A 27,966-nucleotide genomic window follows, 5' to 3' on the forward strand; every position below is an offset into this window, starting at 1 on the left:
TCTGTTTTGAGTCTTGGTGAGGAATTAAAGAAACCGTCTTCTTATATAAGATGCTGAAGAGGTTAATACAGTCTATGTGAAGGAAGAATTGTATTTATTTCTAGATATTCTTCGTCTTCAATAAAGTCTCTGCCTCTATAATATAGTGCCATAAATACAGACATTTGATTAAAAGATGGAGGGTTTTTACAAATGCCAACAAACAGGAGTATGTTGTGATCTCAGTTTGCAGTGATCGAAGGTCCATTTACTTAGCATAAGGGGTAAAATTTCTATGCTTTCAATGTTAAAGTAATAGCTTCTGTTGGATCTGATTTCAGTAAATGGAACATACATATACATATGTATATGTATATACATGCATATGTAAATACACACACACACACCCACACACCCACACACACATGTTTGATTTTACTTTGCATACTGATATCTCATGCTATTTGATATTTTATGATCATGCCCTGATCGAGTTGTATATATTAATATATATGCAGAGATAGTTCCTCTCATCGATTTATGACATCAATGATCATAAACATATCATGACAGACTACATTAAGTTGATGTCCCAAAGTGTGCTGGAAGTCATGATACTTGTCATGATGGACTACATTAAGTGGCTGTCCTTGAGATCATGATTGTTTTCTAATAGACTGCATTCAGTTGTTGTCCCAGAGTGTCGGAGATTCAGATAACATGCATCTTTCCCATATATAACATATTCTTTTGGTAGGAATCTAGGATTTGATGCCAGTGCATATACCAAAAGAATATAAGTATGATGAATAGCATATGATTGATATTTCTTGTTGAATCATACTTCTAATTATATCGATAATGTCTAAGTTGATAGATATATGTTGATATCCTTAATTATGTCATTCTAGGAATATCATACTGAGATGATATCTCTCCATATACTTGAGAGCATAATGTGTTCTATAACAATCCTCCCGGCTAAGAGGGAGTGTTAATGTTGTAGCTTCAGTCGAATCGAATTGACATGGAGATAAATCTTTTATGGTTATTCGTAAATCATCATTTAGAAAATACTCTTATATATATATATATATATATATATATATGTCATTGCACATTTTAAGTGAGTTTACATGCAATGGCATCAAAAAGGCCCACTTTTAAATGATTTTATCTTTTAGTGATTTTTACATGTAATGATTTGAAAATAGTCCACTTTCAAATGATTTTAACACATTTAAGTGATTTTAATAAGTACATGTCAATTTAATTTTGATAAAATATTACTTAAGTGGGACATAAATTATATTTACATTATCATATTAATAATACTCTTATATCTACTTTTATATATATAGATATAGTTATATTATATATAAAAAATTAATAGATATATTATATATGTTATTGTTAACATATTATCTAATGATGATTAACCATAGAGACATGTCTCCTCTCATATTTATAAGTCATTCAGATCTGCATTTAGAATACATCAATACGATGGCAACGTTATTACATTTGCAGAAAACGATCTTATAAAACTCAACATGGTATCAAAGCCAGATTTCATATATAATGAAATAAATATATAAGAGAAAATCAAAGATCGAGACTTGTTACATCCAGAGAACCGAAAAAGACAAGAAGGAAGACCCATGATATAGATTAGGGAGTCGCAATAACTGAACAACATAAAGTAGAGGAAAAGAAGGAAATTGCATCCAACAAACATTATAATCTGCACACTCATCAAATTACTGAAACAATGTGTTCCACAATATCGACTGAGGAAAACGTGATTGATTATTTGTATTCGGATTGAAATGGTGATATTATTACAAAATACTTAACTTTGAAGAATGTGGACTTCCTTCAATATTGGTGACAATAACAATACAGAACAATCCAGCATATTCACTGAACAAGACACTACCCTCAACTTTCGTAAATTGATTTGAAGCGCTGTAAGTCAGAAATAACTCTCAAGACAATCATCGTGAAACTAAACCAGAAAAGTGGGATGTAAGAAGCCCGATAGATGGGTATCGATTGGGTATGAAGAGAGAGTGATCAGGTGTAACTACAGAAGTATGTTTGAGAAGAATATTAATAGTGAAAGTTTATGTTTTCCGGTATCTCAACCTGTGTCTTATTGATATCTTGATTGTTTTTGATAGTCAGCTCATAAGAATCAAAAGATGGTGAAGTTCGTATATGGAACGACAATTCTTAATAATTGAAGTATTTCCATAAGCTTTAAATTGAAATTGGTGATAATGATTGCAAATTAGAAGATCAGGCTCAATTTATTAAGCTGCAGAATATTCTGTGTCTTGTATGAGCCCATTCTCAGTGTGGGCATTTGTTAGATCATTCATAATGAATATGTTTCTGTGCCAATAGTAAATACAACCCAAAATTCGATAATAGGGGCTCGGTATGTACATATACTCCATCGATGGGATTGCAGACCAACTTACCAATTTGAGCCCACACTATGAGAGGAGATCTCGGGCTGTGAAGGAACTCTAAGGTGGGCTATGAATGATCCTTGTGGTGAGGTATAGATAGAGAATGCAAATTGGGGAGGGACTTTGCCATTCAGAATTGAAGATGGAGGCCAAGGATTGGGATTGTGAAGTTGACTGTCATCGAATATGGAGGATATTGTAGATATTGACATGGAAGAATGTTGGGTTGGAGTTGTGAGTTTGAGACAATAATAGACCAAGTGCGGTGCATGAATAGTATGTTTGAGAGTTGGAAGAGAATAGAAGTTGGGCACACAATGTATAATGCATTTGGAACTATAAGGAGCTGCACACCATGATTGAAGGTATGGGTTGATTGTGGTTCATTTCTATGTTAATGTTGCAGAGATTTGTAATACAATGTGAATGCCGATAGTTTAGAGAATCGGGAAGGTTGAGTGAAGCCACAAGCCAAGGGTAATGATGAGTCAAATATTTGCGATCTGTGGACCAATACTAGAATCAATTTATTTAGTATGTTCGATAAGAATGAAAACAAAGTATGTTGATAACTGTGATTAATATCCTAACCTGTTATATTTGGTGAAGCATAAGAAGTTGAGAGTTTGTTGGGATCTTGAAAAATAATCATCGCAACAACAGATTCTCACATCATGAATGAAATTGCAGTTAGATTAGCTCACAAGAAAGTAACCACATGGAACTGGTGTTAGTCAATCAAGCAGAGAGCTGGAGTTGATAATCACAATAGCCCAAATTTCGTATAAAAAATGGTGACAGCAGGATTGTACTTTGTGTTGAAAATATAAAAGACACCAACTCACACTTTGTCTACCCACTTCTTAAATGCAATGGAAATTAGAGGAAGAAGCATTAGGCGAAGTTATTAGACTCAACACATAAGCCTTTGATGTGACCATAAAGGATTAGAAATGGGATTTTGTGTCAAATCTTAAATTTGAATCCATACCCAAATGACTGTCATATATATAAGAGGATGCTGTCAATTGCAAGCTTGTAAATATGAGATTTTTTGTCATCATGCTATACAATTGCAATCATTGAAGTTGATATCGATCCTAGTGCACATAGAGGAACTTGATAAAAAATATGTAAAAGATGAAGCATCGAGGATTAAAAAGAATAGCCAAGATAATAGGGCTTCAGCAATGAGAGGAAGTAGATTGAGAAGGGATTTATATTATAAACTCAAATGATAAGAAAGACATCTTTCACGATTGGAACCATGCATGCTTTCATGTTAGAAGAAGCAACTAGAGGATTAGCTTCAGCTAACTTCCAAGGATTTTAATCATATTAATTCAAAGGAAGTGGACCGTTTTGAGATAGTCTCTCTTGTGAATAGTGTTCTTTCAAATAGGAGGATATAAGAGTGGGAATTTTACATTGGTGGGGGAATAATAGTCATTGTTCCATTCCCACTTGAACCATTTTTAGAAAGGAAATGTTCCCTTCTCACATGTCTATGGACCCTCATGTGCATATAAGTATTCTTATCTTTTGCATTTATCTACTCATTATAGTGTCTCTCCTATTTGTAATCCTACTATAAGAGTTATTTGCTTTGATCTTTTCCTTAATGTATGAGGATGTTCTTGCAAGAAAATAAGATTGGTACTTTACCAAATATTTAACAAACTCAATCTTATGGCGGCAACTCTAAAGAAGTTGTGATCTAGAATTCATTAGTCATCTAGAAGCAAATATTCTTGATGATTGAGATTATGAGTATTCTTCTATTAAGATGGAGTCTGATACTTCTTCAAAGGTAATGTAGGGGTTCAAAAGATTGACATTTAGAGTGCATCTAAAAAATACAAGTGTGTGATTGCATGATTTTGATGGGTCTAAACCTATAAACATCACGAGGAAGTAATGACTTGTCACTTGAAAATTGAAAGATTAATATCAGATTTAGAGGGAGTCCAACAAGCATGCTTTGGCGAAGAGAGTCTCTAAGGGAGTAACTAGAGGACGTGACTTCCTAGGATCTTTTGTTCAGAGGGAGAATTACATAGTGAAATTCCTTGTTAATGAGTTCTCTACGAAAGAAAAGTTTGAAGTGAAACTCCTTGATAGAGAAGTTTGAGATGAGAATTACATAGTGATCTTTTGTTCAAAGGGAGAATTACATAGTGAAATTCATTGTTAATGAGTTCTCTACGAAAGAAAAGTTTGAAGTGAAACTCCTTGATAGAGAAGTTTGAGAAAATCCTTGTTCCACTATCTAGGAGCAGCTATGGTGGGTTACCATGTGACTTGGTTCATGGTGGATATCATGTGAGTTACTACATTATGGTGTTGTGATTTATGTCATGAAAGGTGACAATCTTTCATTTGACATATGTGTGAGGTCACTATTGTAAGGTGACGATCTTAGCAATAGTTTGACCATGTTATCATGATATACTTCATTAAGTTGTTGTCCTGGAATGTGTCAGTAATCATGTTAACAAAATGTATCATGATTGATTACATTAAATTGCAGTCCCAGAATGAGCCAGAAATCATGATATTGTGGTTGTTGTGATGTATTCTTCACCCATTGTCATGATAGACTACATTAACTTGCTGTCCTTGATTGTGCCAAAATTCATGACAATAAGTAAATCGTGATAGTCCTGGATTGAGCTAGAAATCATGAGATCGAGATTGACAATCTGATCGATTATGTCTGTGTCTTGGAATGTGTCGGAAATCAGATAGTATATATATTCTTTAAGCGATATAATTGTGTATAAGCATTTTTTATGCAAACTCGAATATGTGATTATTCAGATTAAATTATTGATCATATCCTCCCTCGCTAAGAGGGAGTGTTAACGTAATAGCTTCAGTTGGATATGATATCAATATATGGAACATACATATACATACATATATGTATATGTTTGATTTACTTCACATACTGATATCTCATGCTATTTGATATTTTATAATCATGCCCTGATCGGGCTGTATATATTAATATATGCTGAGATAGTTTCTCTCATCAATTCATGACATCAATAATAATAAACATATTATATATAGTTTCTCTCATCGATTTTTGACATCAATGATAATAAACATATTATGATAGACTACATTAAGTTGATGTCCCGGAGTGTGCCGAAGGTCATGATACTTGTCATGATGGACTACATTAAGTGGTTATCCTTGAGATCATGATTGTTATTTGATAGACTACATTCAGTTGTTATCCCAGAGTGCCGAAGATCAAATAACATACATCTTTCCCATATAGAACATATTCTTTTGGTAGGCATCTAGGATTTGATGCTAGTGCACATACCAAAAGAATATAAGTATGATGTATAACATATGATTGATATTTCTTGTTGAATCATACTTTTGATTATATTGATAATGTCTAAGTTGATAGATATATATTGATATCCTTAATTATGCCATTCCAGGAATATCATACTAAGATGATATCTCTCCATATACTTGAGAGCATAATGTGTTCTATAACAATCCTCCCTGGCTAAAAGGGAGTGTTAAGGTTGTAGCTTTAGTTGGATTGAATTGACCTGGAGATAAATCTTTTATGGTTATTGGTAAATCATCATTTAGAAAATACTCTTATATCTGCTTATATATATTATAATATATATATAATGTATATATTTATATTATATAAATGTAGTTTTATATATATAATTTAATGATGATTTACCATAGAGACATGTCTCCTCTTATATATATATGTCATTCAAATCTGCATTTGGAATATATCAATACGATGGCAACGTTATTACATTTGTAGAGAACGATCTTATAAAACTCAACATTCCAGTCAATTGGTATAATTTCAAAGCAATTTTTGTCAAAGCTTTTTCTATATTTCTGAAGTGTTCTCAGTTACAATTACAAACTATTGAATGACTGCCATAGCAGTATTATTCAAATGTTTTGAAATTCTGTTTTGTACACTGATTATCACTGGGGATTAGTAGTTGCAGATCGGAAACATTTCATATGATATTTAAGGCTGTGGCATTGTGGATGTAATCAGAAAATCTGATAAGCTTTATAGTTGATTTTTCAGAATACTGAATTGGTGCTCAGTTTGACAAAGTTGTAAAGTGTAGTGAGTTGGCGCTTTTAAAGGGGATTGGAAGACTCCTTGGGTTGGACACCTAAAAGGTTGTAGTGCATTTCAATTGTGAGGCCGGATTAGGACAATAGATCTTAGCAGCATTCTTCACTGTGGTTTTCCAACTTTGGGTTTCCATGTAAAATCTTGTGTGTTGCACTCTTGCGAATGTATATTTTGGTTTCTTCTGTTGCATATTTCTAATCTTTCATTTTTCAGATTAAAGCCTGCCAAAAACTTTAAGTTGTTTGAAAAGGAGCAAAGCTTGTTTGTTCTACTGAATCCCCTCTCTCTCCCCCCCACCTGCCCCCGCCTCCCCCATATCGGTAGTATTTCTGTGTTCTTGCTTTTAAAGGGGATTGGGAGACTCCTTGGGTTGGACATTTAAAAAGTTGCAGTGCATTTCAATTGTGAGGCCGGATTAAGATAATAGATCTTAGCAGCATTCTTCACTGTGGTTTTCCAACTTTGGGTTTCCATGTAAAATCTTGTGTGTTGCACTCTTGCGAATGTATATTTTGGTTTCTTCTGTTGCATATTTCTAATCTTTCATTTTTCAGATTAAAGCCTGCCAAAAACTTTAAGTTGTTTGAAAAGGAACAAAGCTTGTTTGTACTACTGAATCCCCTCTCCCCCCCGCCCTTGCCCTTGCCTCCCCCATATTGTTTGTATTTCTGTATTCTACATAGTGATCAAAGTTTTTTTTTTAATACTTTTCTTTATTAATGCATGTTTGAGATTTTAATTTAGAGCATATTATCATATTATCTCTCCTTAATGTCCACTTGATGTTTTACAGCCCACTAGTTGTTATTTATAATTTCAGATTGTATGTTCAATAATTCTTAATTTTGAACTTGTTGATAACCTTTAATATTTGTTACTGTTCCATTCCAGGGAAATCGCTTGCATAAGGGTCTTCTCAATCACTGGCAACGATTCACATTCAGTCCTAGGTAATTTTCTGTTGGAAGCTAGGCTTTTCAAATTGAATCAGTACTTATAACATTGGACCTTTTATGTAAGTTAGCCAGTGAATTTATCTCAATGTGTTTGTAATATAGAGAAACATATATGAATGCATGTGTTATAAACATAGTGACATGCAGACAAATATTGAACGCAGCTGATGTACATTGATAAATTTTGTATTGTTGGAACATTTCTGTGAAGATTTAGGGGATGATAGAAGCTGCTAGCCTGTTAATAATATAAGGGACATCAATGTGATTGACACCAGTTTATATAATTATAGGTTTTGAATTGAGGCCAAAATCAAATTTCAGTAATTCCCTTGAATCAAGTGTAAAATAAAAACATTTTTCCTCATGTAGTTTGAGCTGGTGTAGCTCAATGCATTGCTTGTTTATGTTACTGTCATGGCCATTAAGGGGATTTCCTAGCTGTTTTTACTTACACAAAGATTCTTCCAACCCAGGAAGTTTTGCAAAACACAAATGATACAGATAAGAAAAGTCCAATAGTTTACCTATGCATACCTGGAAAATGTGTGTTCTCTGTCAGATTAGGCATTGGCTCCTTACCAACTCTTTGTTACACAACATACTTCAAATGATTGTTGCATAACTGTTTGTAACCTAACTGTTTAGCATAAGAAAACCCATAGAAATCATGTTCAGTAGGCTTGCACAGTTTTGAACTGTGTTCTGCAATGCCATACTTCCAGACTAAACGTGTATGTTAAATGGTATCTTTTTAGGTCACAGTTATGTACCCCATAATTCGCAGGCTCAGGCTCAAAGAGTACTCGGCAAGCCCAAAATTTTCAGTTCAACAAAAAACTTAGCGAATACTCAACAAAAACTAGTAAAACAATTAGCAACATAGAGAACACTAGAAATTAAAATCTTTCAAAAGAACATATATATTATTGTATAAATAAATAACTAAATGTAGTAATTAAAAAATTGATATCCCAAAACGGAAAATGCATGAATTTTCCAAAAAACATGTGAAAAACACATTTTAACTATTGTTTTACCCATAATTGAAAAATTTGGTTTTGGCAAGTATAACCCAATTTTTTTGAAAATCTCAGAATCGGCAAAAACTTGGCCAACAAATCAGTACTTCTATCAAACATTTGAATAAAATAATTTATTAAAATATTCTTAAAAACCCACACATACACACAAAATTTGTAAAACTTATAATGATTTGAGATATCCACCATATATTAATCAAAGTTTTCAGTTAAATAATAATTCATAGTGACCAAAACTTAGTAAATTAACATAGTGATAGAATCATAAACCATAAAGATAACAAAATGACTAATATGAAAAAATAAAACATAAAAAATTAAAATAAAATAATAATATAAATTCAATTTAGAACAAGAATATACTATTTATAAATTTATTAATACATAAAATACCATTTAATGAAAATAAACAAAGTTAATAACATAAATGATAGTTTAAATGAAAATGATAGCTTAAGTTAATTCAAGTCTTCCCAAAAAAAAAAAATCTAAGTTCAATTTGGATGCATCTGTTGCCAAACCAGAGAGCCACAATCAAAATCCCTGATCATGTCCCACAAAATTAGTCGAGCTACCAGCAAAAATATCCTCTTTTGTCAGTGTCCTATCCGTTTAATCAGCTTGAGCTCCCCATTCCATTCCATTAAATTTCATTTCGTCATTGTGGGGTGAATCCAAGGACCAAATATGCTTTGATTAAAGTGAAGAGGATATATGCAAATGCTCAAACTTTACGTGGTAAAGACGAACGATCTATATTCCATGTTATGTGCTCCTATCATTCGCTTAGTTTTGAGGCGGCATTATTTTTGTTAGACATGTTTGCTAAAATTTTAAAACTTAAAACTATTAAATGAAACAATAGAATGTGTTGAGGTAAACAGGATTTGTCTTTTTCTGACTTGTCAATGATATTAATTGGCGAAAATAGACTATTTGTTTGATATAAACCAGATAAAAACACAGCAGTATTTGGGAAAAAATGGAGCCAATATCTTGCGCATTAATTTCGTTTCCTACTTTAACTCTTGGTATCTCATTGTTCCTGACACCCTATGAACAATATGGAAACTTGAGTTGAGATGTTGGCCATAAAACTAAGGATTATGATAAACAAATCACTCTTTCTAGGAGAATATAATCTATGATATCCATCACAAGTGGATGAGTGCATTCATCAATAGGAGGGAAACAATGCTTTTGACCAGTGTAGCATTGGGGCACATGAAAAGCCCTTGCTTTATGATCCAATCAACTGGTTAATGGAGGGGGTACACAGGGACAAGCTGAACAAGACATACCTCATTAAGTGTCATGTCACTCATGCATATAATTCTAGCTCAACACATGGCCAAGTGACTGATTGGATTGTTGCAATAATTTGTCAGGCATTAATGAACCTGATCCAAAGTAGGACACCATTGTAGACCACACTTTAAGATCAGTATGTTGTTGGCAAAAGTGTGTTATGCCACTAGGATTAGTAAAACATGTGTTAAGGGTGTTTGTTAGTAACCGAAGAGAGTCCTATCAATCTTGTGTATTGGCATATCATCTAATTGAAGCATTGAAGCATTAAGGAAAGATATCTCATGTTCCTAAAGCATTACTTGTCCTATATCATGTTACTGTAGTATGCATTAATCCAGTTTACCCTAAGTGGTAAACATTTGGTGTTGTTGCTCACTTGAATCCAAAAAGAGCGACGCAATGAATGACATATGTAGGGTAAATGAGAATATCGAAGTATATCGGAACAAATGAAGATGGAGTGACCGAGTTGTTCGAAGGTAGGCACACGCTCACGGAAAACTTCCAAAAATTGTTTTGATCAATGATTGAAACATTCATGTAGAATAGAAGCCTTATGCGCAAAAGTTCCTAAGGACACCATTTGGGATGCGTTGATTGTGAGTCCCACGGAAAACACTAGTTTCCCCGATTGTTTGCACAAGCATTCCTTGTACAGGTGAGGCGAAGGGAGGAAATTGAGAGGGAGCAACGTTGGTAACAAACCTTAAGAAACTTTCTCGAATGTAACCGCTGGGAAGAAGAGGAACAAGATGAGACTCGACAAAGATCCAACCCATGACCCTTAGGCCTTGGGAATGTTGAAGAAAAAGAGCACTTGTAACTCTATAACGTAGACAACCCATGATGTACGAAGATTATAAATAAATAAAAAGTGTTATTTGTTATTTATGATGTTTTGAATTGATGCAAAACCAATTAAATAAGGATAGAAATAGAAAAACACAAAATGATGAACACGCCGCACATTAGACTTTAATCCTCACACAACAAGCTGAATGGAGGCAAAGGCTCAGGCAACTTGCTAAAGGGGACCATGGTGGTGTCACGTAGGGTAACCATGGTTCCATGGGAGGTGCATTAACCGACGGAGAATGTGGTTTGCATGAGCGTCGACGAGTGAGAAGTAGTGAGGATTTAATAGAAGAGACACGACAAAAATTAAGTTGGATTGAGGAAACGAGGGAGTTCATAAACTTGTCTCACACACCACGGGTGGAGAATCAGTGCAGGATGAAGAGGGAACCAATGTGACTAGAGGTTCCAAAGCAGCATGAGCGCGGGGTAACTGAGACACTCCATTCGTTCCGCACACACTGAACAAGCAAGTACAGTGTGGTAACCAAACCTTATTTTTAGAACCTACCACACCATAGCGCAACACAAGTGCGCAAGCACAGACACAAACATAGTCCCCTCACAGGTTACAACAAAAGCCACCGTTACAGCCAACACAACCAACTGTAACAACACAACCACCACCAGCTATGGCAGGATAGAAGTAGAAATTGCCAAAATTCATGGGTGATGGTACAGAAGATCCCGTGCAACACTGCAAAACATGCGAGACTATATGGACGACCAATGACATAATAGATCAGGATGCCTGGGTGTGACGATTCCCAGCCACTCTAAGGGGAGTAGTGATCGATTGGCTCTTTGATATTGATCAAACAAAGGTAGCCACATGGCTGGACTTGAAGGAGTTTTGGGTAGAGTTTCGGCTATTAAGAGATGATAATGAAATCGTAGCAGAAATCTACAACACCAAATAGGCGAAGGATGAGATCATTCGTGGATATGGGTGGAGACTAAAGGAGTTGGTGGGGAAGATGTAAAGCCCACCAATTGATGACTTGAGGAAATAATGGTTAATTGAAGGATTAAAGTCCGCACTTCGTAATTAAATGAGAATAGTATCCTCAACGTCATACATTGATGCATATAACAAAGCAATGGGTCTCGAAAGCAAAAGCAAGATGAGGAAGAAGAAGAATAGATCATCCGATGAGGAAGATGATTGTTCCAGAGAGAGCAACGATAAAGAATCAAACAAGAAAATCCGGGCACTACAAAAAGACATGTTGCGCATGATGAAGGAATTTAAGAACATGAAGAAAAACCTTGGCCGAAGCACCAATGGGGACTTATGGTGTACGATTGTAAAGAGGAAGGCCACACGAAGGGCTCTTACTCCAAAAATTAGTTCTGTGATATCTGCTAAATATTTAGGCATTCCACTAAAGAATGTTCGTTTGACATGAAAACTAAAGGCCACCAACAAGTTTTGATGACACAAGAAGTATCTACCTCAGGTGTTGCGAAAATAGGGAATGCAAATACTAACGAGGCAGTGTCGAGAGGATATAGGAACAACCAACGAGGAAGAGGTGGAAACAACAACAATAACAACGGAGGTCGCAGCTGTATGTAGTATGACCCAAGTGGGCAATTGATGATATAGTGTTGTGCTTATAATCAATGGGGCTACTTCGCCAGAGACCATACGAAGAGTGAAGCACAACAATTTTGGTGTAGATGGTGTGGTCCTGGAGACCATGACAAGTCAATGCTTGAAGCCGGATGTGAACTTGTTGAACATCGAAGGAAGTGGTGAAGAAGTGTTAGCAGTTACCTGTGCACAAGGAAAGAAAGCCACGTACCCAAACCTTGAAGAGGAGAAAAGAAGGATGCAGTAAGAAAAAGTTGAAATAGAGAAGGAAATGATGACAAAAAGAAGGGAAATGAATGATATGGCGAGCACCTTAATCACTTAGGCAGAGAAAAACATAATAAGGTAGGTGATGCAAGCTGAAATTCCAATCAAACTAAATGACCTCCTTGCAATGCCACAATTGAGAACGATGATATTAAACATGACACCATCCCTGAAGGCATCAGATGGGCCAGCGAAGAGGATTTCCTATGAACGGGAAAACTCCATCGGCAAGAAGATTCCTCTTGGGGTAGAGCAGGAATTGATGTTACTTGTGGTAAATATGGGAAGACACGTTGCAGTGGTGGGGACTATCTTTACAGACACCGTTGTAGATGGAGGTTCTAGTGTTAACATATTGCCGGAGGAAACATGGAGGAAATTAGGGTAACCAACGTCGTGGTCATCGACATTTCAACTGGTAAGTGCTTACCAACATGGTATTAAACCTTTTGGGACTCTAATGGCATAGAAGGTGATGATCGGAATGCAACCCTTTGTCCTAGACTTTGTAGGGATCCCACGAAAGAGGAAAGGTATGACGCAATCCTGGGAAGGGGTTGATTGGTGCAAGCAAAAGTGAAACACGATTGGAAGAGGAATACTCTTTTGATGGAAAGAAGGGGTCGCAAGTTCACAATGAACCTACGAACACAAATGGTGAGTGATGATTTGGCGTCCTCGCCCGATTTCGAAGTCGGAGAAGAAGATGATGAAGGGAAGAGAAGCATGGAACCTAATGAAGAGGGAATCCTAGAATTGAAGGGATGTTTCGATGATGACTTGGATTCATTAAATCGACTCTTCCATTGGGAAATGGAAGACAATGAGTTGTTTCAAGGACACAATATGCTAGGGGTAGATGAAGGGGATGAAAAGAACTCGTTCCCGATGGAATATGGGGAATATAAAGAAGAGGGGGCACAGATGGACGAAATGCTAGCACATGCATTTGACAAGGAAAAACCTATCAAATATGTTTGACCTTTGGTGAATGCAATGAACCTAGGGGATGAAGCCAACCCAAAGAACATTTTTCTTTGGTGATGACTAGAACACCGTGTTGAAAGTAGTAATATTTAAGATATTTGTGGAATACAAGGACCAAAATAACGAGACTCGGACCCAACTCTGACTCGGCAAGGGTAACCCGACTCGTAGGACTAGAAAACGGGTTAGAACCTAGCATACTATGAGCAACCACAAAAACTCAATCAAAATACTCTAAACCCTTCTAATCTGCCATGAAAACCAATTAAAATAAAAGGAAGTGAAACCCCCTCTTCAATTGTAGTTCCCATGTCCTTTCTTCTACATTTTGATGTAGCTCCAATTGCCTTTAGTGCACTCTCAATTGAAAGCAAATGACAATGATATGATGATGCTGTTGAGAGTACTAGAAGTGTGGCTTGGGCATGATGTGGGAATAGAGATTGTAAGGATGTTTTAAAGATAGGGGTTCTAAGGATGTTCTAAGGATATGGCTCTTAAGGATCGAAAATGAGAGCAAGATAGCTCAATTTATAATCCAAGTGCAAGAGGTGAGACATGAATGAGGAGATGGACATTTGTCACTGCGAAGGTGCAACTTGGCATGATATTCCTTAGGGGGCCGTTTGGATCGTGGATTTGAGCAGGAATTAGAATATGGAATTCTCAAAATTTCCAAATCCATTGTTTGGGTCTGTCAAATGAGAATGGGAATTCAAAAAAAAAAGAATCCGGTATCCTCATTTACCCTCATAAACCAGGATTTGATCTTCCATCTAAATAGGTGGAATTGCCCAAATACCCATTCTAATTCTATTTTTCCAAATATGAGCATTCCAAATTATTGAAATAAAATTGTTTTTTGACGTCCGCTCGTTTAGCTATTTGAAATTTGATTTGGTGCTCTCTTTTGCAACACGAGATTTTTCCGCATTTGCCCCCTCTGCTCATATTTTCTCTACTCGTTGTCATCTCTGCATGTATGGACTGTTTGTTATTCGAAGTGTTTTTATTTTTGCATCTTGTTTTATCAAAGTAGAAATGCATGGTATTCTTATTTTAACTCCAAACATTTCGCCAACATTTATCATTTACATAGTGATTTTGATGTTGCTTTCCTTCTCATGAGCAGGCTATCATCAGCTCGGGTCTGACAATGGGTCGATTTTTGCAGACCATTTTAGAGATTTGTAAGATAATACAAATAGCAAGAATTGTGCAAGTCTTAGGCACGAAATAGAATCTCATGATATCCCTGTTAAAATTTGATCGGGCCACTCCATTCCCATTTGCAATGATTTTGTTTTATCATTGTAGAAATGATTACTATTATTTCTAACTTTGCAGTGCCATGTTAACTCTTTGTTTGAAAAACTCTTTAATATGCCTCAAGCTTCTAGGAATGCAAAGCTTGCCCATTTTCATCTTGTCTCAGTGCTCTTCCTATTTCCTTGGAGTTAAAAATAATTTAGTATCCCATATACTTCCCTTGCAACTTGGTCTATTTTTATTTCGTATATGAACATTTGGTGAAATTTTTTTAATGTCACCGTAATTTATAAATTAATGTAGTTTATTTTTGGGAGTTAATATTTTCTATGTCTAGCACGGTTTTAATGGCATTGAATAAAGTGACTTTAAAATCATATAATATGTAAGGTACATTTTAATCACATCATGCTAAAACAATATATTAAAAACACATTCAATTCATTTTAAATTTTTTTGTAAAAAAAATGCTTATTCTCGTCAGTATTCCAATTTTAGAAATGTGCAACCAAACAGAGGAAATATGTATTCTCATAATGAATTCTTGGTGAACCAAATGGTCCCAAATCAAATTCTCAAAACCATAATCTAGATTTCAAGTTCTAGAATCCCAAATCAAGATTCTGAATGCTAATTCTCAAATCATATTCCAGCAACCAAACGGGCCCTAGAATATATATGACAAACATGACGCAATATGCAAAATGTAGGATTGTATGATGATGAAAGTCAACATGGCTAAAAGTGGAGGAGAAGCTATGATGTGCATATGACACCTCAAAGCCAGTTGTAGACAAGAATCTATGACGAAGGTGGCTTATTATAGTCATGTGTAAGGAATATAATATGTCAAATATGACATATATTAGCCATGTGTAAAGGGAGAATCTATGACATATGATGTCCATTTGTCAAGACTAGGTGGAATATTTGAATTAAAAATTCATTATTCCTCACAAATGGAAATTAGAAATAGAAAATAGGAGTTAGGAATTTGAGAATTCTTATAGTTTGCGAAGGATGAATCAATTAATTAATAAATATCAATTTATTGAGAAATGTTGGTTAGCAAGAATAATTAGTAATGCAAGATCAAAAGGGTTGGAATGACATAGGAATAGATTATGGGTTAACCAATCCTATAGGTCAAATTAGTAAATGATTAGCCAATTTGATAAAATAAATGTGAGATTATCCTTTGATGAAATGAGATGATTATGTGGATCGACTAGGTCGATGGTGGATAGACCAAAGCCATGATCAAATTGGTTGAGTGATTAAGATTGGTAACATACTAAGGACACATGACATGGATGAATAACATGTTACATTTAACGGACATAGTAAAGACTACATGATTGAAATTGATTGATAAGATTGATCATAAAATAACATCAACGAACATTGTCAAATGTTATTAAGTTGATTGGATAATGCCATGATCCGACACTGGGGGACTCAACAATGTCAATAATCGGATGATAAAATGATAGATTTGACCTAGCACTGAGGGACATGACAGTGCATAAGGTCGGATTTGATAGGTTTGATAGATTGCCAAGGCACTGAGGGACACGATAATGCCTAGGTTTGGACAAATGATGACAAATTTTAGATATTTGACATGTTTTGGGTTGATTAGGGTCAATCTGGGTCGATTTGGGATGATTTTGGGTTGATTTGATGTGATTTTGATGATGTTGAAATGGTTCAGAGTCGATTCCGAAAAGTTTAGATAAGACGGGAACCGATTCCGAAATGATCTATGATTGATTTGAAAGGGGATACAAGTGATGAAGAATATTGTTGCAATATGCTCAAATGTTAATTAAGTTGGCCAAAAGATCAGAATTAGTGGAATGGGAAAAGTGGGATGTGTTAGTATGAAAGTGGTTAAACAATAGACGCGAACCATTTTTGAGCGTCTATACTTGTGACCTGACTTGGACTTGGTCATGACTTGGCAGTGATTTGACGATTTAGGGTATCTTAATAGAAATACCTTAGAGAAATATTAAATATTTGACAACTTGGCAGGTCAGGGTCATGGGTCATTTTGACCTGGCAGGGGTAACCCGACTTGCCGACCTAGGTGACTCGTGGCGAGTCTCGTTACTGTAATCAAGGACATATTGGACTTAAAAGGATCTAACAAGGGTCCTGCCTAAACACTGTCTATTGGATTCCACTCATGTACTTGTGCAAAAGCAACCGTACCAAATGAATAAAAATTATGCGGCACAGGTTAATGATGAGATTGCAAGAATGCTTGATGCAGGCATCATATTCCATGAACAAAGAAGTGAATGGGTGTCTCCAATTGTAATTTCACTCAAAAAGGAGGCCAACCAAATAAGGATATGTATCGGCTTCTGCTGTCTGAATGCAGTAACCATTTAAGGATCCATTCCCAATACCGTTCACAGATAGTATTCTACTGGAAGTTGTTGGACATGAGATCTATTCATTCATGGATGGATTTTTTAGTTACAACCAGATATTCATCGCAGAAGAAGAGGACAAGTTAGAAACGACTTTCGTGGTAGAAGACGGAGTCTATGCATACAATCGGATGCCTTTTGAACTATATAACACTCCAACAACATTCTAGAGAATCATTTTGCACATCTTCGACAAGATGTCGTTCGGGAACTTTAAGGTTTTCTTGTTTGATTGGTCAATTTTCAGCATGGAGGACACACACCTAGTAGCCCTCGAGCAATGTATGGAGAGATGCCAACAGGTGAGGTTAGCACTGAACCCTAAAAAGTGCAGATTATGGTGCCTTAGGGGAAACTACTAGGACACATTGTGTGCAAAACAGGCTTGAAGATGGACCAAAAAAGGTCTGAGTAATTGTGGAGATGCAACCTCCCACGAACGTGACTAAAGTCATTTCTGGGACACATTGGGTACTATAAAAGATTTATTAAAAATTTTGTTCAAGTGTCCTACCTACTGGATAGGTTGATTCGGAAGGGGGAGCGTTACACGCGGGAAACAAAGCAAGATGAAGCATTTGGAGAACTGAAGATGAGATTGGTAGGAGCACCTATCCTTGCATACCCGAATTGGGATAAGGAGTTTCATGTGCACGTGGATGCATTGAACTTTGCAATCAGAGCAACACTAGCACATACTTGTGACCATGGATTAGATCACCTTGTTTATTTTGCTAGCAGACTATTGTGAAAAGGCAAAAGTAATTATAGCACAATGGAGAGGGAAGCCCTCAGACATGGTGTATGGTGTCACGTAAGTGCAAACCATCTATCAAGGATCAAGTCAGGAGAACCACCTGAAAGAATAAATGATGACTTTTTGGATGCACATTTGTTTTGAATTGTTGTACTGCCATCCTGCTATACAAGCATTGGAGAATACCTTTCAACAAGGCAATTTTTGAGAGATGCTATTGAGCGAAAGGAGGAAGCTTATACTGAGGATTCTAAGGTTTTAGTTAATTAACAGGTTGTTGTATAAGATGGGACTTGACCAAGTCCTTTGACAATGTGTTATGGAAGACAAAGTGTAGAGCGTATTGAGAGAAGCACATGAAGGTCCGACAGGCAGACACATGGGGCCTGACACAACATCACAGAAGATACTTTTGGCAGGGTTATGGTGGCCTACATTTTATAACAATGCCAAAGAAGGGGTCATGGGCTGCCATACTTGCCAGAGGGCAGGAAAGCCATTTAAGACAGACTCTATGCTGCTTAACCATCACACGCGCAAGAGCTTTTTGAACGAGGAGGGCTAGACTTTGTTGGATTCGTGAAGGCAAGCAAAGCTCAAAGATGTTGGTACATTGTCATAGCCACAAAGTATCTCACGAAGTGGGTAAAGGCACGAGCCTTACCAAACAACTCAACAATAAGTATGATAAGGTTTATCTATGAACAAATCATTACTACTGATGACATTCCAATCCAGTTAACAAGTGACCGGGGAGGACACTTCATGAAACATGTCATCTGATTAGTTACAAGGGAGTTCAAAATCTCTCATTCCTTTTCAAGCCCGTACTACTCGAGAGCAAATGGGAATGCTGAATCAACGAATAAGATATTGGTATCAACAATCTTTAAGTCCTACAGATTAGAAGAGGATTGGGAGGAAAAGCTGCCATCTACATTATGGGCCTACCACACGACTTATAAGGTTATGACAGGACAAATTCTGTTCCAATTGACGTATGGTCAAGAGGCTTTGGTGTCGGTCGAATTTACGGTGTCGAGCTTGAGGATAGCAATCGAAAACAGGTTGGGTGACATGGAGAGTCTAAGAGAAAGGTTGTACAATCTGAACAAGCTTAATGAATGGAGATGAATGGTGCAGTGGGCCACCGAAGTATCTCAGCTCAGGCGTAGGGCATTGCATGAAGTATATGGGCACAATGAGATTAAATTGGGTAAGTTCAAGGTGAAGTGGACTGAACCATACAAAGTACGTGAAGTTGGCGATAATAGAGCAATCAAGTTGTGGACTTTGGATGGGAAAGAGCTGGCCAACCCGGTCAATAGCTTGAAACTCATGACTTACCATCAAAGGAATGAAGGGCAAAGGGATAATGGTTCACGTGTACAGCAAAAAAATAACTTAGGAAAAAATTAAAAATTGAAAAAAAAATTGCAATGTTTTGGTATCGTATGACAATGACAGAGTACCATATGATACAAGTGCAAGTCAAATTTGGAAACATATACAAGATTGTATGATAGTTTAGGAACACCATGACTATGCTGGGAAGGGAGGAGTAATTAACATATGATGAAATCAAATCGCATGGAATAAAACAATAATACCATATGGTTGCATATTGTTAGCCATACAACCCCGACTTAACGAGTAGAAGGAAACAATATAGTCATGTACACACATAGTCATCAAACATCGTATAAATGATTCAAGGAGAAGCACAGTATAAAATTGTGACAGCGTACACATTTTCTAGACACATTCGAACGAATGAGGCATGATATTTGGAACAAACATCAATATCTATTGGTGAAAACTGATTGAAGGGAAAAGTGACAAGTGACTGAAGGAAATAAGCAAACAACACCAAACATTGACTTACTGTGCGAAATTTATCAAACACAAGCACGAAGTGAAGCGTACTGGTACCGTGCGGCCATGAAGTGAAAAGGGTCAAAATTTGTTGGGAAAGATTATATGTCCACAGGCACTAAGGGGAAGTTGTAGTCACGAGGGGGAAGTTGTATGCATATACAACTAGGGAGAAAGATGAAGAGAATCATGTAGTAAGTGAAAGGAGTAGTGCTAGAGCAAAGGAAACACAAGGACATAGAAACCAAGCCATAGCCTCAAAGTGTAAGCGACCATATAAGCACCTCACAATCTTCACTGTATATCGTACAACCAACTAGAGAGCAAAAGGGCATGGCACCGACAATAGGAAAATCTTTCAACAAGTACATGATACGGTAGAGAGATAGCCGTACAAAGGAAGGAGAGTGAAAAGCCCTAATAGTCTTTCCTATGCAAAAGATAAATCAAGAAATTGTCATGGACAAGCGACCATGGAAAGAAAAGCTATAGACACAAGCCAGTTGTTCAAGTTTATGCAACACAATGTCCTAGAATACCCAAGTACTATCTTTAGGAGTGAAAGTTGTAGGACAGATAGATAGGAAAATAGAAGGTATGGCCAAAGGTACCCATAATTGCAACATCTCATGTAATGCCTCAGAACATACAGTTTGAAGGGTTGAATGGCTTAGAGTGCCAAAAGTGGTGGTAGGAAACTCTAGACAATGATCTTGTGAAGGGCAGCATAAGGAGAGCGCAGGTAGAATGGGCAATAAAAAGCCAATTTTTTGCATTAAAGATTTTGAGGGTTCCTTATGGATAATAATAGGTACCTATACAAGCACCTTTTTCTATGTGGACCAAGATGTAGAAATCTCCTTCAAGGCACAAGATTTTACCAGAGTATTCGGCATACTTTGATATGCCAAAGGGGGCAAAAAGATTGATTTAAAAGAAAAGAAGATGCAAAAGGACACAAAGGAGCAACTAGTAACCATGGTGTGTAGAGACCTATTTGATGTAGAAAATCAAGCTTTGATGCAGACTTCTAGAGGAAGAGGGCTGAAGAAATCAGACATTGGAGAGGGACTATGGCACTGCATTATGGACTTGGTGAAGAGAAGACTTATGGGGTACAATCGTGCTTCAGACATCTCATTTCTGTAGGTGGCATTGATGAACGAGATTATGATAGGAAGGGTATATGACTGGGGGACATTGCTTTCAAAGCGTATGTATGAATTTATGACGTTGCAGCATAAAACATTCTATATGTCGCACTATGGTATTGGACTGTTTTTGGATGCCACAACAAGATTGATTCCAGTTGATAGGCTTGAAATCAAACCAGGACCCTTATCTCTAGGAGAACTTCCCATTATGCAATGGTGCCATTTGGACACACCTAGCGGACAGAAGGCCATGACAGGAAAACAACGTAGACAAGATGTAGGCTCAAGGTCCGAGCATGGGAAATGGACAATAGTAGACATGACACTTAATTTGAAAGTGCTAGTGACACAGATGAGGGGGACAACATACAGACGGAGGATAAGGAGGTCGAGGTAATCATGTCGACACCATTATTGTTCCCACGACCTCTTCTCTCTATGACAACCTATTTGATCACCACTATGGGTATGCACAGTCCTACCTTCAAACAGATTAGGTAATCTATTGACATGACTCCAGTTGTAGTAGTGGCAGAGAGAGCACCCATGGTGATTTCTAAGCTAGCCCATTCCTGAGGTAGTAGTTATACTTGAGACCATTCCTATACTGAAGACGGAATCCCACACCTCGCCAACTAGGGCTTTGTTAGAAGAGGTGGAGGTACCTGAGCGAGAGTAGACACATGATAGCTAAGAGGTGCCACAGGTTTGGTTAGATGTGATTGGTGTCATAGTAGATGTCGCATTGCTAGTCAACCCAACTAGAGGGGGTATCGACTGGGAAAGTACACCACAGGATTTGAGTGCTTATTTGAGTCGAAGGTTCAATAAACACTAGTGGCACAAGCATCTAGCATTCTCTCACTTATGAGGGAGGTACTTGAGGTCAAGGTTAGGGAACTTATTATATCTCCTATAGCTCTTCCAAATGGAGAGAGTCACCCCACCTGTGTGGATGAGTGACCACCTCCAGTAGATAGTGCTCAAAGGATGTTGGAGGCAGTAGATATGGCGATTGGCACGTAGGATCAGCTAGCATTAGGGTTGTCCAAGGACATGGGAGAGAACATTGAGGCTTACTTAGTAGATGCAGTGACTCGAGGTCGCCAAGTGGTGATCGTCTGTTCTCTCATTTATGAGAGTAGGTTGTCCTATTGCATTCACTACATGCTTCGAGGCATAAGGATGGCTTGACACAAAGACTCCCAAAATGAGACAGGATTGGATTGCTAGAGAGTTGGTATTGGAAAGCCGAGTGGAGACCCTTACTCGTGAGATAGTGCAAGTGTACCGAGACACCTACTATGTTCTGTGACAGAGTAAGGCATATTAAAGTAGCAGTAGAGAGGGCTCGAGAGGAGATGACTACCCGATTAGTTGCAGTAGAAGGGAATTTGGCTCCATAGCAGTTTAGCTTGGAAGTTAGAATGGGCAGTGCTTATCGCTTAGCTTGAGGCAGTAAAGCAGGAGAAAGAATCAGAGAGGACAACATTTCTAGCTCAACTCGAGACAATGAAGCAAGAGAAGAGTTCGCTAGAGGAGTTTGAAGAAAAAGAGACAAAACTTTGAAACATTGCAGAGATGATGAAGACAACACTGGAGATTTAGATGCAGGTTCAAGAAGATTTGAAGAAGAGGACCGAGCAGGTGCGCAAGTTGCAAGCACAGTTGTAGCCTTCAACACCAAAACCTCCAAAGACACACCCTCCTTCCTCCTAGCTTATTATTTGATGTATTGTATATAGTAGCATTGTCTCCATTTTTGTATGTCATCCGGAGAGGACTTTCTTTTTGGGGGGGATGATGTTGTCAGCAAAAGTGTGTTATGCCATTGGGATTTGCATTGTCTCTATTTTTGTATATCATCTGGAGATGACTTTCTTTTTGGGGGGGATGATGTTATTGGCAAAATTGTGTTATGCCATTGGGATTTGTAAAACATGTTTTAAGGGTGTTAGTAACGGAAGGGTTTTCCGTTATGAAGTGATGGTTGAGTCACACCCATTCATGGTCTTTATGTACACTCTCCGTTGGGAGAAAGGATTCATTCAATATTAGTCGTTGCTATTTATCTTGTGTATTGGTGTATGATGTAATTGAAGCATTAAAGCATTAAGGAAAGATATCTCTGGTTCCTGAAGCATTACATGTCTTATATCTTGTTACTGTAGTGTGCATTAATCTAGTTTACCCTAAGTGGTAAACACAGTAATGATGAAATGGAACATTCCAAATCTGACTTTCTAAGCTGCCTTGTATTACTGGATATTGCATGAAATGGGTTCCTTGTGTTAAAATGTGTAAATTTCTGAAGAACAATTAAATTCATTAGTTTTTTAGATGCTGTAGGTTACAAAAGTTGTTCTATCTTTGACCCATATATGTTGGGGAAATACTATAATCTAGTCAACTCTGATAGGTAACTGATGGTTCATGATAAACCCTCAGAGATATATTTGCTTTGCAGCTCATAAATATCTCATTTATCATTTATGAGCTAGCTGATTGAATGAAATGTTACTTTTTATTTCAAGTCTTAAAATTTTATATAAACAGTACTGAAAAGGATCAATTCTATTTATACATTATTTTGAATGATAAGTTAGCCGTAATTCTTAAAGCTCATAGAATCAAGAATCTTAAATTATTTCCACCTTTTGACTTGAATCACTTGGTTAAACAAATGAAGGTATTTAAAGAGGTATGAATATTGTGAGAAATTCAGAATTTTAAGCTCACAAGAACCAACATATGAAAAAATAGCTAGCAGGTTGATATGTAACTGTACCTAATCTGTTTGATATCCTTCTTAGTATTCTCATTTAAAAAAAGTATAAAAATGTAAGCCCATAAAACTCAATGATCTATCCTGGAAACCCCACAAGGTGAAACTGTCATTTGGTAGTGGAAAATGCTCTACCTCCCCAGGGTCTTAACAGTTTAACATAAAAGAATGAATACAACAAATGGATGCAAAACTGATCACCCTCTACACTCTTGCCTATCTTCCACAATTTAATGAACTGCGGAAATCTTCTAATTCTTCTGACTGATCCCCATCATCTCTTATTTATAGTTGTTGCTGATGCTGAAGCTTGCCTGCAGACCCAGGGAGAAAACACTCAAATATGGTAGTGCAAGGGATGTTATTTCATTTCAATTCCAAGTTTGCAACTGTTAGGGTTCTCTTTGCACTCAAGGAATAAATTTATAGATGTGGAACCGATCTGCATGGATCAACCTTTGCAGCTACAGATCTCAATCAAAAACATTGAAATGATCCTTTACATTCTGCAACCTTTACTTACTGTCAACCTGCATTTTTATGCTTGTTTTCTAAATCCATCTTACTTCTCAAGATTTTACTTCCAGGTTGTTATGGATCCACAAGCTAGGGTTCATTGTACACTCCAACATATATATGTGATTAATTCAAGAAATTATAACATGGAGATTTTTTGACTATAAATCTATCCTGAACTTTTCACTAGCATGTGCTTCTCTGCTGCCAGTTAATTTGTTTCTAACAAGGGAAACACCAACTATTTTGCAGTGGGGGATTACGATTAAAGCGTGACATTACAGAGTATACAGATTTTGTGCGGAGCTTCAATGCTCCTGCGGTTGATGAAAAGTTTGAATTACTGGGCATGTAAGTTATAGATGAATTTAGTTGTATCCTCTACTCTTTACATATTATCTTTCACATTGATGTGAGTAAAATGCATTATGAATATTTGCAGCTTGGCAAATGTATTCATAGTTGCTCCGGAAAGTCTTCCCACTTTGTTTGAAGGAAGCCCAAGTATTCGCAAAGATGCTTTCAGGTATGATATTTTTTTGTGTGGACATATGGCTTTTAATGGTCGGTGGATCACGAGTATATAATTGAGTCTTTTTTGCAGATTTATTCAGCTGCGGGAAGACTATAAAACTGCCAAAATTGCAAGCAGACTGAACTCTTTGATGGTAGAATAACAGAGTTGTATTTCTTGAAAAGTACAGATAATGTAAAATTCAGTTTCCAGCAGATACTTTGGGTTAATTTAGAGTTATTATGCTGGGAGAGATTGTAAATCCTCTCTAAATTTGGTTCCTATGAAATTAACCACATTAATTTTCTGTCGTACTTCTAATTCACAAATACTGAGATTTGCATGTGTCCTCTAAGCATTCTGGTACTAAAATCTTCCTTGTAACATGATCTACTTCTACTTTAAATTGGTTGAGATGCATCTGATTGTAAGTGCCTCTTTGAATATTCTTATTTGATTATAAGGAGTACAAGAAAATTAACTAGCAGTTTTGTATTGAAATATGGAACTGGTCTTCAAATTTTTTAGCTCAGAAACTTACAGTAAGTCTAAATAATATCTACTCCAATTTTTAGTTCTGCAGGCATTCCTTCCTTGCCATACCTGCTATCATGTGTCCTCTGAACCGTTGGTCACACGATCTTGGATGTTCTACTAAATTCCCATTTGTTAGGAATTGTGAACGGTGAGAAAATGCGAAGTTACTGGATTCTCTTGCCCCACCCCCAGATGCAGATGCATTTGGAGGCAGAGATGGATGCGTCTTGGAGCTGCTGAGGAAGGACATCACAGGGCTGTGCATCCACAGCCCTGTTATGTGCTTCCTTGGTGCCTCTAGGGGCATCTCCATGTATCCAAGCTCATCTAGGGGGCCAGAAAAAATTCAATTGAATCATTTTTGGTTGCTTGGTCAATACCATTTGCTCATTGGATAATATCCAAAAATTTTAGTGAGTATAATGCTTGCAGTTGTGATGGTATGTCCCTTGAACTACAATAACATCCACCCCTTCTACCAAAACCAAAGGGTATGACCCTTGAAGGGACATGACCCTCTCTAGGTCGTCCCATACAATACTTAAATAAATCGGCACCCATAAGAAGATAACAATAATGGTAAACTAACATAACAATTAGTTATGATCAGTACAAACATGTTTTTCCCCAAGGATCGCCGCCCTATTTATTTGTCGAGTGTAGTATATAAATTGCCTTCGTATGGTATAGGGGGAGAAGATCAAGGTGCAGTTTGCACTTCTTAGACCAGTATGAATATCATGTTAAATATTTAACACTCCCTCTTAACTTGATAATCATACTGAGAGAGAACATATCTAGCATCATCAATTACGATGAATAAGCATAGATTGATACTCTATATATATTTGAATCTTTTGAGAAAAATAGTATCATGTAACATATGATACTGAGTCATATAACCATCTTGTGATATGACTTATCACTTATACTAGTGATGTTAATATTGCATGTACACGGAATAGAATTTGAAGAATGATTTAAGTTCTTCATTTATCCAGGTTGTGATTCATAGGAACTGGCAATCCTATATCACAACTTGATCTTGAGTTAAGATCTACCAAACCACAGGATAAAGTATGAAGAATAAATTCCTCCTTCATCCAAATTGTGATTCATAGACATGGAAATGCTTATGTCACAAATGATCTTGAACTCACCTAGATCTAACAGTTATACTATTCAATACATTATCTAAGAAATCATCATTTCTCATAATGTCTTTTATATAAGTATTCATTACTTTAGAGATCGTCACCTCTTAAATAATGCATATAGATGGTGGAGCCCATAACAGTCAATAGCTTGACAATAAAATTATTTTATTAATAATTTAAAGAATACAAATGAATTACAATTCAACCATACCAAGTCTTTTTTAAGTGATCTATCTTCACTCTAGAGGTTTGATGAGAATATCTATTGTCTGATCTGCAGTGCAAATGTATTCTAATTTTACCATATTCCTATCTACCATATCTCTTACATAATGGTAAGGAATTTTGATATGCTTGTACCTGTCATGAAAAAATGGATTCTCCGAAAGCTTGATGGAACTCTGATTATCACAATGAATCATCGTAGGATTCATGGCGTACCCAAATAATCCCACAAGTAACTCTCTAAGCCAAATTGCTTCCCAAGAGGTCATCATTGTTGCAATGTATTCGGCTTCCATGGAACTTTGTGCTACTAAAGACTGTTTTATGCATATCTAAGATATCACCATTGAGCCTAAACTAAAATAGCATCTTGAAGTACTTTTAGTGTCTTTAACACTTCCATCCCAATCCAAGTCAATGAATCTATGTAAATCGAAATCAACTTTCTCATATTTGAGCCCAAGATAAGGAGTGTCTTGTAAGTATCTCATAATGTGTTTGACTTCAACTAGGTGAATCTCCTTTGACTCACACATAAACTAACTAAAAGCATTAACCGCATAGCAAATATCAGGTCTTGTATTTACCAAGTACATCAAGGACCTAATCATTTGTCTGTAGAGATTAGAATCTGTGAAAGGTGATTCGATTGTTGCTTTTTTAAGTTTATGTAGATTAGTCTCCATTGGAGAAGACATAGACTTGCAATTCCACATTCCAAATCTCTTCAAAATATTTGATGTATACTTCCCTTGATTAAGTATAATGCTGTTAGAATTCTGCCTTACTTCTAGTGCTAGGAAGTAATGAAGGAGTCTCAAGTCTTTCATCTCGAATTCTCTAATTAGATATTTCTTGCATTGATCTATGAGATGATCACCACCTGTTATTAGTAAATCATCAATATATATTATCAGAATTACCATATCATCTTCATCCCTTTTATAATATAGATTTGGATCGGCTTCATTTTTGGAGAATTCTAAACTGGTGAGATTCTTATCAATTCTTTCATACCAAGCCCTTGGAGCCTGTTTAAGCCCATAGAGAGCTTTTTTGAGCCTGCAAACAAAAATGTTAGGATTATGAGTTTCAAATCCTTCAGGTTGCTCCA

General features: G+C 36.6%; 1 protein-coding gene across 4 annotated transcripts in view; it reads left to right on the plus strand.

The window, feature by feature from the left end:
- Positions 1-25,420, plus strand: part of SEC10 (exocyst complex component sec10) — a 217,409-nt gene extending 191,989 nt beyond the window's left edge. For all 4 annotated transcript variants that reach the window (XM_089800055.1, XM_089800058.1, XM_089800056.1 and 1 more), the window contains 4 exons: positions 7,498-7,556; positions 24,672-24,770; positions 24,862-24,945; positions 25,024-25,420. In XM_089800055.1, coding sequence (XP_089656181.1) covers positions 7,498-7,556; positions 24,672-24,770; positions 24,862-24,945; positions 25,024-25,096 — 315 coding nt within the window. In that variant the 3' untranslated portion in view covers positions 25,097-25,420. The remainder of the gene's footprint in view (positions 1-7,497; positions 7,557-24,671; positions 24,771-24,861; positions 24,946-25,023) is intronic.
- The last annotated feature ends 2,546 nt before the right edge of the window (positions 25,421-27,966 follow it).

This window comes from Cupressus sempervirens, chromosome 9 (assembly GCF_028749045.1).
Source record: "Cupressus sempervirens isolate cs-2001-9-10 chromosome 9, ASM2874904v1, whole genome shotgun sequence".
Taxonomy (NCBI): Eukaryota; Viridiplantae; Streptophyta; class Pinopsida; order Cupressales; family Cupressaceae; genus Cupressus; species Cupressus sempervirens.